The 17,365-nt window shown below is 45.3% G+C and overlaps 3 protein-coding genes across 3 annotated transcripts; 1 reads left to right on the forward strand and 2 right to left on the reverse strand.

Moving 5' to 3' along the window:
* Window positions 5,574–6,379, reverse strand: LOC8066581 (putative SERF-like protein). Its single transcript, XM_002440351.2, has 3 exons — window positions 6,206–6,379; window positions 5,999–6,098; window positions 5,574–5,877 (listed from the first exon to the last, which is right to left on the reverse strand). Exons 1-3 carry the CDS (start codon window positions 6,210–6,212, stop codon window positions 5,754–5,756), a joined length of 231 nt encoding a protein of 76 aa, XP_002440396.1. The 5' UTR covers window positions 6,213–6,379; the 3' UTR covers window positions 5,574–5,753.
* On the reverse strand, window positions 12,980–14,563 carry LOC8066582 (salicylate carboxymethyltransferase). The gene has a single exon (XM_002440352.2). The coding sequence runs from the start codon at window positions 14,438–14,440 to the stop codon at window positions 13,265–13,267; it is 1,176 nt and encodes a 391-aa protein (XP_002440397.1). The 5' UTR covers window positions 14,441–14,563; the 3' UTR covers window positions 12,980–13,264.
* LOC8066583 (pentatricopeptide repeat-containing protein At1g59720, chloroplastic/mitochondrial) lies at window positions 15,834–16,868 on the forward strand. Its single transcript, XM_021447499.1, has 2 exons — window positions 15,834–15,841; window positions 15,905–16,868. The coding sequence occupies exons 1-2, from the start codon at window positions 15,834–15,836 to the stop codon at window positions 16,866–16,868; spliced, it is 972 nt and encodes a 323-aa protein (XP_021303174.1).

A 17,365-nucleotide genomic window follows, 5' to 3' on the forward strand; every position in this document is an offset into this window, starting at 1 on the left:
GGTCTTCTTCTGTCCCTCCAGAATCTGCCCAACAACAGGAGAGGGGATTCTATCTGTTTAATTACCATCCATTACCATTACAGTTCCTGCACGAGAAGGCATGAGCAAGGCACAGGATATATAGGCACAGGATATATAGCCACCCCATACACATGGATGAAGATAAAACTATGAATAAATATCGACTTCAAGAGCTACCCAGAATTGATGAAGTGCCAAGCAAAATTGATTCAGAGCTTTTGCTGTTCCCAGACAGATCAAGTATAATCGAATGACATTTCACCAGGAATCATTTTTTGACTTGGACTATTACTAAATGGAATGATCATACAACTCAAAGATTTCAAGCAACTATAAGAATCTAAATGGTATTCCCGTAGATCAATTTTAGCCTAAAGTACTTGGGAAAAGGTCATGGTCATATACTAGGAAAATATTTCAAGCAAGGTATTACATTACAGCCCTTATATGGCACTCCCTCTCCACCTACATTTCAGTTGAGTACATGAATCATCCTTGTAAGGGCCTGCTTGGCAATTTAGGAAAATTATCTTCAAAGGAATATCAATGCCTAGGAAATTATGTGCACATAGGTCTAGGATCTGGATGATTGTTTGGCGGACATGATTAGTATCCTAAAAACAGCCACAGACATCCCCATGTGCCACTATAAGGTATGGCGGCTCCTTGCTGGAGCTTCGCCGGCGAGCCGAATCCAGCTACCACTCACAAGAAGGAAACCATTAGGAGAGCGACAGAGAACAGATGCCACTTCAATTCCATTTTGTGAGAGACAGAGAGCCAATGCCATTTCAATTCCATTCTGTGGCTCTTGCAACAGGTGGATATGCAAAGGGTGTGCCATGGGCGGCTTGTGAACTCGGGGAGGGTTATTGAGAAGAGACGTTTGCCCAGTTTTTTTTTGGGGGGGGTGGGGGGTGGGAGGATTGGCGTTTTGGGGAGGCAGAGGGAGATGTGATGGAGCTCACCTGCTGCTCAATTGGGCTGCAGATCGGCCCTACTTGGGGGTGGAGAACTGGAGGATCGAGAGAGACAAGGGAGATATGGACAGGAAGAGGGTGCACATAGAGCTTCGAAGATCGACAGTGGTCGGTGAAGACGGCGGAGCTCCAATTCAGAGCAGGGTTTCCTCTCTTCTGGCGGTTCTCCAGTTCTGATTCTGCCGATGCAGTGCCTCACGCTGATCATGGAGAACTGGAGATGTACAGACCGACACCTTGGCAACTCCAGGAAGAAAAAAATTACCTACACAAAACATTTCCTTTTTCTACCCAAATACCCTTTCACGAACCAAGAATGGAACCATTTCATGGCACACATCCAAACACTTTTGTTGGGCTACTGCACTTCCAGAACCTGGGCTATAAAGATCCTGGAAACTAGACCACATCCTACTCTTCCAAACAGGCCCTAAGTTGTAACTGACTTTTCTATTCGAAATTGGATTTGTATCTATTTATATAGCATTAAACAAATATATAATGTATGATGTCTCACTCTTGATGATGTAAACTCGAAAACTTAGAAATTGTCAACAATGACTTAATATCTATTTATATAGCATGAAACAAATATATAATATAATGTATCACTCTTGATGACGTAAAGTGAAAAACTTAGGAATTGTCAACAATGGCTTATAAGACCAACAGAGCAGTCATAACTCAACTACTAAGCACTCCAGGATCACGAAACATACCTTGGTAAGATGTGAAATACCCTTTCAAACTAAAAGTAGCCAAGTCCCATGGAAATGACACAGTAATCATCATAAACATTCTCATCGACTGAGACTGGAATGTGGATTCCATCTATAGCTCCAATGCATCCATCAAAAAAGGATGAGAATGGTTGCAATTTAGGATGCAGAAATCTAAAGGTTGGATCCCTAGGCCTATTGTATGTGCAAAAGATACCACGGCACCCAATGCTTCACCAAGCTTCCTACTAACGGTGTCCAGTGACCGACCAAATCTTTCTGTCATTTGTCTTTGGCTTTGTCTTGTGCCACATGCCCATAGGTGCATCCCTAAGGCCTCAATGGAATCACATTGCAATGTAGGTTTCAGCCATGGTTGGCCACTACCGTCCTATGCAACAAATGGAATGCACGAGGACAGAGACAGAAATTTGTGTAGCATTTCTTACTGTTGTCAAGATTTAGCGATACCCACTGGCGACCCCTCAGCTCCTGGAAGGGCAAGCGACTGTCTTCTGCTCCACATCCACTGGACCCGTGAAGATGCAGACGCTGCTGACACACCTATGGCTCCACCCATGTTTCACTAAGTAACCGCTCGTCGCTAGGTGATCCACTTGTGTTGCTGGAATGTTCGGTCCTTGACAATCTACAAAAATTAAACATTCACTAATGATTGATAGGAAGATTGGTCACAACTATTTCAGAGTCTATGCGAAATAAAAATAATTATAAACATTCTCTTTACTTAATTGTTGAGATGTAATAAGACTAGCATAGATATGCAGTTGTAATGTTTAAATGTCTTGTGTTATAAAATAAGTAGCAGGTGGTTCCTTCTTCCTACAATAGTCAGATCTTTTGTTGTTATCATCACACAGTTGTTAAATCAAGAAACAAAATAGTTTCCAAATAGCATAGATATGCACAGAGATCAATATAGATAACAGAATTACCATAACCCAAACATTGCAACTGTTAGACAGACACTTTGCCAATATTATGCATTTTTCTACAGGTTAAATTCATATTCATTGAACACAGGACACATTCAATTTTTTGCTTAAAACAAAGGGTATAATTTCCTCTGAATTCCACATTCCTAGCTTCTTACATTTAACTATACCAGTTGCCCTTCAACCAATATAGATAACAGAATTACCATAACCCAAACATTGCACCCTGTTAGACAGACATTTTGCCAATATTATGCATTTTTCTACAGGTTAAATTCATATTCATTGAACACAGGACACATTCCATCTTTTGCTTAAAACAAAGGGTATAATTTCCTCTGAATTCCACGTTCCTAGCTTCACATTTAACTATACCAGTTGCCCTTCAACCATTTCCTGAAAACCAAGTATTAGGCAATTGTGCAAATGGGCATTATTGCTGTAGTAACATCTTAGGAGACCAAAAAACAGATGTTTCACAATGGCCATTATTGCTGCAGTGTATCTTGTCCTGCAAAAAAAACAAAAAAAAACACCCAGAGGCCAGAGCCAGGATAGGCAGCAGTATTGTGTGGAGCAGCTTTCAGGAGATATAAAAGAAATTTAAAAATATGGACAACTGAATCAACTAGAATCATGGATGAATGAAGAAACACAAAGACTGGATCACATTCTGTGGTGTGTACAAACCAAACTATTAAATGGACAAAGTTCTCGATGCCAATTGAGCCATAGAGTAAGCTAAATCAAGGCTTCAGATTTTCAGTATGTATGTTCTATGGAATCAAAATGTTCAAGTTTTTCGAGAGTCTAAGATGCAGTGCACAATTAAATACAAGTCGATAGTACTACATGTTCCCCAAACTAAACAACAATACATTGTGACTGTAAATTGACAGAAAATTTGAGGTCAGCTTAGAAGCAACTACAACATGGACAGCAAAATCGTACTGTTAAAAAACACAGCATCTTTTTTCTTAAACGAACTGGCAGTTCATAAGCTGGTTTTTCAACTAATAATCATGCTCTGTAGGAGTGCATTTGGTCATATAGGCCATGGCTTGTATGGATCCAATAGGTAAAAATTGCGTTAGTCATCTATGAAGGTATGCGTATGCTGTATGCATTGAATAAGTAAGCTGCAGCTAGTTGCATATTTGACAATAGATAAAATTTTGTCTTAGTAGTCATCTTTGCAGCTATGTGTATGCGTTAATAAGTTAGCAGCAGCTATTTGCATAATCAAAACTTCAAAGTATGGCAACACAATAATATGAAGATGCAAGAAAAAATGAGTCTCGTCTGGGCAAATAAGTAAGAGTGCTCACCGATGGGGTATGTGCAGACGGTGACAGCTTGACGGTGGTGGCAGTTGACAATGTGCAAACAGGGCCAGGCAGTGCTCGGGTGGTGGTGGCTGGTGGCCTCAGTTCCACGCCGGCCCACCGCTGGGCATCCTCATGGCATGAATGCAAAGGTGAAGACAGGCGCGGCATGGTGGAGAAGATGGCGCAGCTGCACTCCCTCAGCGTCTGGGAAGTGGCCGGCACAGATCGATTCTCGGGCATTGCGAGAGAAGGCGGCGGCAGCGAGGCAGGAGAGAAGTGTGGTGATGGAGGCGATGGCACAGCGGGGAGGGAGGTGCCATGGTGGCTCCCAGACCCAGACCCAAACCCGAGTGACAGGATTTACATTGCGAATAACAGAGAGCGAGAGGAATCATATTAGTAGAGGACTAGAGGGGAAGATGCCTGCAGCCGAATGGCTTGGCTTACCCGATGCCGCTGTTTGGGCTGCCGAGCGGCTGGGCTGTACAGCCGCAGCACAAAAGCAGCTTAAATCAGAAGCTAACAGCCCCAAAGTCTACACATCATGAAGGTCCATTTTACAAAATGGGATCCACAAAGTGGATAATCTCATAACAAGAACCACTGGTGAGAAAAGATCACAATGATATAACAAAAAGATTTTTCAATTCACATCCTCAATGTAACATTCCCAATATTATACCGAATGAGATGTGAGATATTGCTAAGGCATGCACGATACTTCAAATAATACAAAGGGATACATTTTCAGCTTGGAAGTAAAAGCTTTGAACCCATTTTGAGTATGAAAAATCATGTAAAAGCAACAGGAACACGTTTTAACTGGCTAGTGGAATTACATCGTCACTGCAATTTTACAAACATAGATTGATGCGAGATTGTTTATAAATTGGTATTATAGATTAAATATTAACAATTCGAAATAGATGGAGTTTGATACTATCTCGTTTGCTATCAATAACCCAACAATAACATGCCAGCAAGCTATAATTTCATGATAATTAACTTTTAAGCTTTTGGTTAGCTAAAATTCAGTAAGTACTTGACATGGGCTGGCTTGATTCACTATTTTTAATCTAAAAGATAACTGACAGCATACATGTGTTGAGCCATCAAACGCTGTTGTACGATAGGAAAGTACTCCCTCCGTCCCAAATTTTATAGAAAATATTATTAACAATTGTATCTCTAATAAACAGGTTTATATATGATGAAAATATATGATGTGATTAATCCAATGATGCACTATTTGTTTGTTATCATAAACATTACTATTTGTGTGTGTGTGTGTGTATCATAAACATTACTAACGGTCAAACTACTTAAAGATTGATCGACTCATCGGTGTAAGATGTGCACTTATTTTGGGAGGGCGGGAGTAGTACATATTAGCTTGGTAATAACTGAAATACAAGAGGATTCCCATTTCGACAGCTTTCATATTCTAATAGTTCAGAATAGCAAGCAAAAGCTCCTTCATCACATCCTAATTCATCCTCTAAACTAGTTATTAAGAGGATTTTCCATCCATCGATAGGACAGGCAGTCAAAGAAGAGAACAGAAAGCCATAGAAAGAGCAGAACACAATGTATTATTCTCATCACCAAATGTGGATATCATCAGAGTAACAGAAGACGAGTTTATGACCCAACAAGCATCGCATCTAGGTGGATGCGAACAGGTTTACAAGCTAAAGGCATCGATCGATAATCGTACAGAGGTGGCGGCGCGCGCGTGGACGGGGGCGCCTACTTCTTGCCACCTGCCTTATTCTTGTTGTTGTTGTTGTTGTTGTCGGTGGAGGTCCCGGTGCCGCCGGCCGCTGCCTGCTGCGCCTTCTTGGCCGCCTTCTCCTCCAGCGCCTTCTTGTCCCTGGCAAGAAAGATCCGTCCGTCCGGCAAGCGGATCGGGGCAGGGTCAGCGCCAAGCAACCGAGATCTGGAGAAGGATCGAATCGAATCGAACAGAAGAAAATAGATTCAACTAAGCGCACCTCTCGCGGCGCTGCTCCGGGGTGAGCCCGTCCTGAGAGCCCTTGGCGTTGGGCTTCCGCGCCGCCGCGCGCTCACGGTCGCGGTCACGCTGGTTGCCGCGTGCGGGCGAGCGAGTTAAGGAAGGAGGAACAGGGCAATAACAGAATCGAAAAAGATAGATTAGAGGGAAGAGAGAGTCAGATCTAATCGGGGTTTAGGAAGGATATGAGTCATGTCGCCGAGTGGTCGCGCTCACGCTGGTTGCCGGTCGCGCCGCCCTCCGCCGGAGAAAACTCGGCGACGACACCCCAAGTCTAAGTCACGCGGAGGCGGAGGCGGAGGCGGAGGCGGAGAAGAATCTGTCTGGCCGGCCCTGGCGTGGCGTGGCGTTTTTTTCTTCTTCTTTTTCTTTTTGGAGGAGTATTTATTTATTTGTAATAAATAAATAGGTAGACAGATCAGATAGGAGACGGGAGGGAAGGCGGCCAATTTGCGGTGGGGATTGTATGCTGCTCGAAGCGCTGTGGGGCCATGCTGTCAGCCAGCCAGCATGAACTGTGGAGCCATGGGCCAATACCTCACCTATGTTACGGCCCAGGCCCAACGGATCGGGCACGGCCTTAGCCCACGAGCACGGGTATAGGACAGCCCCTGGGCAACCCGCCGCAATACTGACCGGGCAACGTTTTCAAACCCTAGTGCCGGCACGCAACTATACAGTTACATATTGCCAAGGTATGTTCACCATCTATATGGGTTCCACCCTAACACACATAAATTAAAGTGAATCCAACAATATCTAAAATAAGGCCTAAATGAGTTGGCACTATAGGCTTGACCTATCTTCAATGGTTAGATATATCTTACTCCTAGGCCTTGTTTAGTTCCGAAAAAATTTCGGATTTCGCTACTGTAGCACTTTTATTTTTATTTGACAAATATTGTTCAATTATGAACTAACTAGGATCAAAAGATTCGTCTCGCGATTTACAGACAAACTGTGTAATTAGTTTTTGTTTTTGTCTATATTTAATGCTTCATGCATGTGCCACAAGATTTGATGTGACAGGGAATCTTGAAAACTTTTTGGATTTCAGGGTGAACTAAACAAGGCCCTAATTTGGAAACTCAAATCCCATTGACTTTTTCTAGGATGAGAAAACCATGGGGATATTATTTGAATAAGATATTTAGTTACCTATGATAGGTTTTCTCTCCCTGGTTTGGGATCTCACTTGCTTCTAAATCTACAATAAACTTAATAGAGCCGGTTGCATTTTATTTTTGGAGGCAGGTAAAGGCAACCAACTCCAAAGGAAGGCCTCGGTTAATTCCTGACCTATGGAGGCGGTTGCTTTGTCCGCCTCCGTAAATCAAACATAGAAAACATATACATATATACATAAAAAGAGAAAACCGTGGATAGGCCCGCCAAGCCCATCCACGGGTGTCATCGCTGTAGCTGCTCACCAGAACCTGGAACACATGCACCAACAACATCCGGCCTCCCATCGTAGGGATCTGGCCTTGAACCGCCCGATGGAGCTGCCCACGGCTAGATCTAGAGAGCTGCTGCTAGGAGAACCACAGGGTCGAGGAAGGAGGCCTCGTCTACCGTGTCCGTCACTCACCCGCATGGGAGGGCCCGCGCACACGGCCGCTGCCCTGGAGGGCCGGATCGAGTAGCCCTGCATAACACCGCTGTTGTGCCGAATGAGAGGGAGGAGGGAGCCAAGACCGCCTAGATTTGGGCACGCACAAGCTCGGATGGCGCCGACTCCCGTGGCTCCCACAAGTGAGGGAGAAGGGCGTGCTGGAGAGGGAGGAGGGCCACCAGTCTCGAGGGAGAAGGGCTCGGAGAGGAGGGGCGCGGAGGGAGAAGGGCATGGTTCATCTTGGGAGACGAAGGTAATGAGGATAGCGTCACTGGGTTTCGGAGGGGTGACTGGGTGAGGAAGTGGAGTGAAAGAGAAAAACCCTAAGTGCCCATATTTATAATTGAAATCGCTAGCGGGCCTCGCCTGAGCTAGATGGGCCTCAGCCTTTTAAGAGGTGGACCTTATTATAGTGTTTCCGCCTCTGAAAATTGATTTATGGAGGCAGGCTTCTTAAGACGACTGCTTCCATAAATAGACTATTTTTAGAGGTGGTTATCTTAAGGCGTTCGCCTCCGTAAATCCATATTTTGAGGCGGGCACTCGGTAAATAAAAAAGTCTGCCTCCGTTAATCGTAGGCATTGACCATGGCGATTAGATTTTATGCCCGCCTCCGTTAATAAAAGGGGCACATCTCGCAAAATCGTTTTTGTGTAGTAGTGCGATAAATGTTAACTCTTGGATGCGCGTATATATATATATATATATATATATGGAAATTTCTTTGTACACGTACGTGTAGTTACTCTCATCTTCAATAAACTATATTGTGTATGTATTCATACTTGTTTATCAGTTTGAGTATGTTTATATACTCATATTAAGATACTCTAGATCTTACCACGCGAAAAAGTTTCAAAAAAATAAATATTTTTAAATATATTACTAAAATGTCACTACTATATTATATACAATAAGTATAACCATATACTCTATGTATGTATGCATACTTAACATACGTATCACTCTAGATGGTCTAGTATGATCATATACTTTGTCTATATACATTTCATCGGGTCATATACACCTTAAATCTAGAGATACATAGATGAGAGTAATTACACGCGCGTGTAAAAGAAACGCTATATATATATATATATATATATCATGTAACCTTCTCAAACTCTAGCTCATCCTAGGGCCTCTTTCTTTTCTCTCGAATCGCGAGGTCTCGATCTTAGATGCACGTGTGGCAATGGCTCTGCCTACCCCATGTCGCATAGTTAGAGGATACTATCATCTATAGCCAATATGCATATGTCGAACTTATGTTTGTTGCCAATTTACATATTTAGAACTTGTTTTCGATGCATGTGTGGCAAGAGAGTGCTTATAAGATTTCGAAAGAGCCCAAGACCCTACTTGGTGGAGCTTCAATGACATCTTCAATGTAGCATCACTATTTAACAACTAGCATATTACTCGTGCTAACGATATAGTAGTATTTAGGACAATACAAATTAAACAACTAAAATGGTGTAAATGCTTTGGTGATTTTTTTTTTAAAAAAAATCAGCGATCACATGTTATAATATTAAAATAAAAAACATGATTATGATGACAACCTGTACCAAATAAAGATTACTTGCATGACAATAATGATAGCAAAATATATAATGGATACATCTTCCAGTTTTTAACCTTCAACAAAAGTAGTTTGGCCTATAACCACGGTAGTGCTTTAGATTTTACTCCCAAAATTTCACTTTCTCATGGCTGGGAGCCTTGCTCCCATTCCTAGTGCCCAGCAGCCGCAGACCGCATCCCACTGCTAGAGTTTGGTGTTGGCTACCAGGCTTCGGACATCTCGAGGTGCTGATATGTCCCAAGTTTCAGACATCTTGTGGTGCTGAGCTAGCTGCGTCCTCCGGCTCTCCTTGACGGCCTTCCACGTGCTCTCCAGCTTCTCCTCCTGCGACCGCACTATCCGCGGAGACCGGCTACCTGCAATATCAGAATTCCCGTTAATTGGTACCCAAACAAACAAATATTGTATCTATATCTTCGTTGATTAAAATTTCAATGAAAAAAGACAAAAATCCTAGGGAACAGATGAGAAGCCAGTGAAGGTGTGGGCGGCTTATTGGCTTGTGCAATAGTAACCCTACAATATGCTACATCAAAATAAGAAACTAAAGTCATGTACGTTAGGCTCTAGCATAGAGATGCTAAGTCTTAGCTCGGTAGCGTTCTTGGATACGATTCTAAGTCTTAGCTTAATTGGTAGCGTTCTTACATATGCTGAGCTTGTGTGTTTCCCCTCAACAAATAAAATGAATCACATCAGTTCCTCTTCTTAGTTAAAATACGATCGAGAGATAGAGGCAACCATGATTTGGTTGGCGGACTGCAGATAAAGGCAGAAACTAGAGTGTAGACAGGCTGTCTCATTTGAATAGATATATACAGGAAATTGCTGCAACTAACCAACTCTTCTCAATGGGATGAGTGCTCTGGCTGTCGTCGACAACTTTGACTTGCAGGTCCAAGATCTCCCCTGAATAGGATGAGATTGGAATGTAGAGTAGAGAGGTGGTCATACTATTGAGGTCTAACCCAGATTTTCAGTGTCAACAACGACTCATCCGGCTCAGCCATAACAACAAATCATGAGACATCATCGAGATGCCTATCAGGGTCGGCACCTTTTGCAGGATTGTTGGTAAAACCAAAGTTCAAAAAGACGATGCCTTGGGTGTGTCTAGGCGCGACTAGTCACTAGTTGGAGGGTGTCCGTTTGGCCTATGGGGGCAGGCGGACCCCTAGGCGGTGGAAGCTCGCTGGTGAAGTGAAGCGTCGGTGGGGGAGGAGGAGCTTCGGACAGGCGCATACGCATGCAGGCGGTGGAGGCTAGGGCGCGGTTGGGAGGAACGCGGCCTGCGCGCACAGCGGGGAGGCGGCGAGCTGCTGGTGGCAGAGGCATGCGCAGCTAGCAGGCGACACCAGAGGAGGCAGGAGGCAAGCGTCATCGGAGGAGGGAGGAGGCAGTTGTTGCAGAACACGGGGCGGCTGCGGTCACAAAAGGGAGGCGGAGAAAGCAGAGTCGAGACTCCCGGTTGATTTCTGTAGCTAGAAGGAGGGTGGTGGATGGATAAGGTGGATGTGGGGGGACAAGGTTGGCTGAGCTTTTTTTACAAGCCTTTCTTTTCAAGTTATGTTCACAGATTTCTTAAATTTTTCTTTTGCTTGATATAATTTAAGGTAATATACATGTATATGTACAAAAATTATAACGCCTAGAAAAACGCCTTAAAACGCCTAGGTTAGCCTACGCTCGCCTAGGCTCTCCTCTCTCTTCATGCAAGGTGTCCACATCATTCCCCACTAAGTGACCCACTAAATATTTTATCTCTTCATGCAAGATGTCCACATCATTCCTCACTAAGTCCATGTCATTCCATATTAATTATAAAAAATAACCATGTCATCTATATCATGTGAAATATTTTAAATCTTTAATATATTCACATACAAGTCATGTACATACATTATTTGTTTCATCACCAATTAATTCCTCTATAATGTAACCAAATATTAGTTTTTTTTATTAGCTTAGCATTTTTTACTAGATCTAATACAGTAAAATACATGCAAGTCAAATTCATATGTGTACATACATAATAGACTAAATACCGTATAATAGTGTTATGTATATAATGATTTATTTTTAAGAAAATCCCGCAGCAACGCGCGGAGAATTCATCTAGTTTATTATAGAGAGGAGACAGATACAAAGATAAGTCGTACAACTTGAATGCCTGTCTCTAAGCTAATTAATATTGTACATGTGCTTAGGATCAACTATAAATAAATTTTTGTATACTATTGTGTGGCTATTTGATATAGAATCAATTAAGGATAAATAAAAACAACATTATTATAATATTTTTTTGAAACCATTAATATAATAATTATGTTATATATAGTTGCAACGTCTTTTGTCTAATTTTTTCAGACATTGCAGTAGGTGCCAAACAGTGCATTCAATCAGACTATATATTGCAGTAGGTGCAAAACAACAAATATTTGGTTAATTCAGGAGCTCATAGTTCGATCGTCGTTACATGTTTCATTCAGCTTGTCTGCAGACAGTTAATTTAAATTACAACTTGTTTCATCTAGCCAAATCTTCTTCACAGCCAGTTTGCTATTGATAGAAAACGAATCAAGCTACATCATTACAATATTTTTAAAACCATACATAAGTCATAGCAAATTCCGGTGAACCTACTAGTACGGTAGCAGAAGATAACACAAGACACAGCTAACATCAGGCACTAAAATTCAGACCTTAGAAAGACAGGACAGTAGGTGAACAAAACTTTTAGAACTTCATCTACAAGAACTTCAGCACATCAGGCACTCTGTTTCAGTGTTTTTGCATATGTTGATTGTTAGTAACTTCTGAATTTTAGCCTTCGATGTTAAACCCATGATGTAGGTTTGTCAACATTGATGAATATGCATAAATGCATCCTCTCAGCTGGACAGAATCTGCCTGAGTTGATGGCTAAAATCACAGCAAAATTGAAGAGAATTTTGGCTGCCACTGTTGCCTGCATCCCACCAATTTGGAGATTCTTTCCTGGGAACCCAATCACAACCAGCAAATTAAAAAAACAGAACATGGTTCCCTGAACATTGTGCTCTTAATCAGCAAATTGAGCCATTTCATTCTAAATTGAGTTCATTGGATAAACTCCATCCAACCAAGAAGACCAAGCATGCAACCTATCCGTCCACGGCATAGCCCACGCATCCCTCGGCGTTGAGCACGACGGCGGCTACGCCGGAGAGCTGCTGCTTCTACAGCGGCGGCGGGAGCGAAACGAGGAGGAATGCGACGAAGCAGCACGCGAGATCATCGACTGTAGCGGTCATAATGTAGATTTGTTGTAAATATATTTGGTGAAAATTATAGTAAATATTGTTAGTATTATTGTAAATAGAATTCTCGGAAACATGACGTAACTTTCGATCATTCTAGTCAATACTTCTTAGTTTAGATTTTCGTAAATATTTGGTAATGCAAAATCTTGTAAATATTTCTTACTACAGATTACTCTCGTAAATATTTTTAGTATAGATTCTTGAAAATATTTCCTACTACACAAGTACAGATTACTCTCGTAAATACTTTAGTATAGATTCTCGTAAATATTTGTTGGTGTGAATTCTCGTAAATATTTCTATGCAATAAATAATCTATTTAGATGTGCAAATAAGGTTTTGCTAGGTGTGCTGCTATATATTTCTACCGTAAGAGAGTTATGCACCTTAAGTAGATTCCAATCCTATCAACAAACTTATCAAATTAAGCTAGGAAAGTAAGCACACAACCAAGATATATAAATATGAGTAAATGTGGAAGCTTAATTGAGATAAAGATACAAACTTCCGACGATATATATAGACGGCCGGTATTTTTATGAGAAGTTCGTGCTTCCTCCCTAATGCTCGTTGGAGCCTCTCGGGAGCACAAGATAGATCGTCGACGAATTGAAAGGAGCACAAGAAGCAAGGAATTGATCGAAGCTTAGTACTAGTCGACGGTAAACACGTAATTTTTTTTTTCCAGAAGAAACAGATCGAGGACGATCGTGGATGGAGACTGGAGCTAGAAAAAAGCGCTAGTGCTGTTTCTTCTCCAAGACGAGGAAGACGTTGGTGAGGTCGTCCTTGTTTCTGCTGGTGTTGCTGCGGTAGTATGCCTCGAGCAGGAGGCTGTACCTGCAGAAGAGTCCATCCATGGCGATGGCGTCCCAGCCGAAGTGCGTTCGCAGCATGGGCTCCACGACCGCCCTAACGGTGCTCGCCGTCTCCATGGCTAGCCACCGCGGCAACTCGTCGTCGTCGTCGTCCGCCTGTGCCTGGGCCTGGAGGAGGAGGCAGCGGCGCGTGGTGACGAAGAGCTGCATGGTCCTGACGGTGAAGGAGCCTTCCTTGGCGATGACCTTGGCGAGGTCGTCCGGGCAGGGGCTGTAGTAGGGCGCGTTGAAGGCGTGGACCTGGTCCTCGTCGACGAGGCCGGCGGCGGCCATGTCCATGAGGGCGTCGGCGAGGAGGTCCCAGAGGTAGCAGTCGTGCGCGGTGGGGCGGGCGGTCCTCCTGGCGACGAAGGTGAGGAGGAGCAGTCCGCGGGGCCTCACCTCGACGGCGCGGCAGGAGAGGAAAGCGAGGAAGTCGGCGTGGAACTGGGAGCGGTAGGCGTCCAGCACCGCGGCGGGGCCGGACTCGGAGACGTAGACGCGGCCAAGGTTAACGGGATGCTCCATCCTCATCGTCGGCGCCTTGGACAGGAAGTGCAGGCTGCTTGAGGACACGACGTAGTCCAGGCTGGCCTCCGGGAAGACGCGCTCGTAGAAGGATCCAGGCCATGCCGACACCAGGCAGCAGCCGGTGGCGGCGAGCGGCGACGACGGCAGCAGGCGGAAGACGGCGTTGAAGTCGTTGGCGGGGAGGTCGTTGAGGAAGACGTGGAGCTGGGGCGGCGGGTGGTGCTGGTTCTCCGCCAGCACGGCCTCGACGGCGTCGGACACATTGAGCAGCGCGTTGGGCCCCGTGGCGCAGCCCAGGTCGGCGATGGCCATGGAGTCCGGGCGGCCACGGGCGCGGTACAGCGCCGCCGCCAGCTCCTGCCTGGCCTTCTTGGTGACGGAGGCGATGACCCGCTGGAAGTCGGAGTTGTCGGCGTAGCTCATCTTGCCAACGCCGCTGCTGTTCATGCGGCGCACGGCGACGACCGCTGCTGCTGCTGCTTCTTCTGGCCTCGCGACGACGACTATCGCCTCGTCCTGCATCTCCATGTATGCTGCTCTGGTTACTGTTTGTTAGCTAGCTAGCTTCTGTTGTGGTTGTGGTTGTGGTTGTGGTTGTTGTTGAAAAATAAAATATCTTCTTGAGAGAAACCCCTGCTTCTTCTAGTCTTCTCTTCTCTTGCTACGTACGACTATAGCTCTGTCTTGTTTAGTTCGCAAAAAATTTTACAAAATTTCTCAGATTCCCCATCACATCAAATCTTTAGACGCTTGCATGAAGTATTAAATATAGATAAAAATAAAAACTAATTGCACAGTTTGGTCGAAATTGACGAGACGAATCTTTTGAGCTTAGTTAGTTGGACAACATTTTTCAAATACAAACGAAAGTGCTACTATTTCTATTTTGTAAAATTTTTTGGAACTAAACGAGGCCATAGTGAATGATGAAAGTGAAGAATTATTGAATTGAATTGAATTGAATCGTTGAAGGCATGGAGATGCATGAGTCATGTGTGATGATACTATGTAGCTAGGATCGGATGCATATGAGTGGCCGTACGTACGTGCGTGGTCTCGCATCCAGCACTAGCTGCATGCGCTGCACACGTACACGTACTATACTGCCCCGGCCCGGCCTGTCCATTTCCATCCCCCGTCCCGTTGTTGTCCAGCCTTTCTGCATCCATGTCACTATGCATGCATATGTTGGCCGTCACGTGAAACACATGCATGGAATATAATGCACTATATATAGTAACTGTCCTAATATGTAGTGGTAGATTTTACTTTTATTAGGCGCCTCTCAAATCTTCACGTCTCATTTGGACATTGGGATACCAAAACAGAAATGAATTAATGGCTAGAATTAAATGAGGTGAGAAGAAAGGATGGCTAGGATACAGTATTCTCGTTTCTCTACCTCAAATAAAAACAATGCCTCAATGCTTTTCAAGAAACCTCATCGGTGTTGGTGATCATATATGTCAAGCTGTCCATAGCCCGCTCATGGGGCTATGTGGCCCAACCCTCATTGCTATTTTAATTTATTAAGTAATTTATAAAATATGAAAAATTAAGGGTTCAAATTGATTTGAAATATTACCTCCTTAGAGGTAAAGTTTGTATCTTAGCAGTGCCTTCTATTTCTCCTCTTCCGCTTAGAGTATGCATTATGGAAAAAAACTTGTATTCTTATCAACAAATTGTAACCAGTTGACGTGTGCACGCTGCTTTCAATAAACATCTATTTGCTCCTCCAATCTATCAACTTTTATAGGGATCTTAAACTTTTTACCATCATTACAGAGGACACCTCCTGAGATAGCATCTTTATGTTTGGCACTACGTTTTTAGCATCATAAGCACCAAAGCAATACAAAATTACCACATTTGTAGTCGTGGTACACCAAGTCAGCTGGCCACGCTGGCAAGAGGCGAGATGGCCAGGTAAATTGACCGTTGATGCCCCTGCCCCCTCTCTTTTCCCTCTCCACGCGCGGTCCGACCTAGGACGCTCGCTCCCTCTCCCTTTCTCTCTGCTACGTGCGCCGCTCGGCCATCCACCGCCGCCATCGACGACCACGACGCACACCAGCGCCCGTGGCCCCCTTCAAGCCACCATGCCGCCCCTCGCTGCGCCAGCCTCCTCCCTCCCTGCCGCCCCGCTGTAGGGCACCTCTACCGACGCCCGCTCCGCCGTCAACCTCATGCGCTCCCTCGTGCACATGTGGCGTGCGGACCTGTCCCATCGCGCGCTGCTCCTCTTCCGCACGCTCCACGCCTCCGACACCTGTCACCGCCGCGGTACTCCCTCCCGTCAGCGCTCTCCGTGGCCGCCTTCCTCGCCACGCTCCCCGAGGGCCGCCAGCTGCACGCGCTAGCCGCCAAGCTCGGGCTCCTCGCGCCTGCGCGCCCACACAACAACACCGTCGTCGTCACCAACTCCCTCGTCCACCTCTACACCTCCTGCGGCCGCTCGGACGCTGCACTTGCCATCTTCCGCGGTGTCCCGGACGCGGATCGGTTGCTCGTGTCGTGGAACACCACCATCGACACGATCGCGGGAAATGGGGACCACCTCGCGGCGCTCGACCTGTTCCGGGAGATGCAGCGCGATAGGCCTGAGCTCGCGCCCGATGCCTACACGTTGCAGAGCGTGCTCGGTGCCTACGCCGCCGTTGGCGTGCTCTCGCTCAGGCTCTACGCGCACGCGGTGCTACTCCGGGAACTTGGCGCTGGCGGCGGGCACGCCTCATCCCCGGCGGCGGTGTCGCGCGTCGTGCTCATCAACAACGTGCTCGTCGACCTCTACGGCAAGTGCGGCACGGTTGAGCTCGCGCGCCAGGTGTTCGATCAGATGCCTGAGCAGGACCTTGCGTCCTGGAACGCCATGGTCCTCGCGCTCGCCAACCACGGCTGCGTCCGGGACTCGCTCGACCTGTTCCACCGGATGACGCACTTGTGGAGAATCTAGCTTGAAGCGTACTGGGACATGGCTTGAAGGGGGCCGCGGGCACTGGTGTGGGTCGTGGTCGTCGATGGCGGCGGTGGATGGCCGAGCGGCGCACGGAGGAGAAAGGGAGAGGGAGCAAGCGTTCTAGGCCAGGCCGTGCGTGGAGAGGGAAAAGAGAGAGGGCAGGGGCATCAACGGTCATTTTAGCTGGCCATCTCGCCTCTTGCCAGTGTGGCCAGCTGACTTGGTGTGCCACGACTGCAAATGTGGTAATTTTGTATTGATTTTGTGCTTGCGATGCTAAAAACATAGTGCCAAACCTAAGGATGCTATCTCAGACAATGGTAAAAAGTTAAATATCCCACTTTTATAGCTCCACACCGCCTCCCTACTAACAGCAAAATCACTAATCTTTGCCCTCCTCCATCTTTCCAATTCCTTTTTTTTGCACCTTTTCAAGCGTTCTCTAAATCTCCTAAAGAACAGCTGCTCCACTACTTCAAACTTCTCGCCACCCC

This window comes from Sorghum bicolor, chromosome 9 (genome assembly GCF_000003195.3).
Source record: "Sorghum bicolor cultivar BTx623 chromosome 9, Sorghum_bicolor_NCBIv3, whole genome shotgun sequence".
In the NCBI taxonomy this organism is placed as follows: domain Eukaryota; kingdom Viridiplantae; phylum Streptophyta; class Magnoliopsida; order Poales; family Poaceae; genus Sorghum; species Sorghum bicolor.

What these genes read in the sequence shown, in the direction of transcription:
- LOC8066581 (XM_002440351.2), bottom strand. An exon ending in CCGGAGCAGCGCCGCGAGAG is followed by an intron (nt 5,878 to 5,998) that starts GTGCGCTTAGTT and finishes CTTTCTTGCCAG; the next exon opens with GGACAAGAAGGCGCTGGAGG.
- LOC8066582 (XM_002440352.2), bottom strand. Translation starts at nt 14,440, where the DNA reads ATGGAGATGCAGGACGAGGCGATAGTCGTCGTCGCGAGGCCAGAAGAA.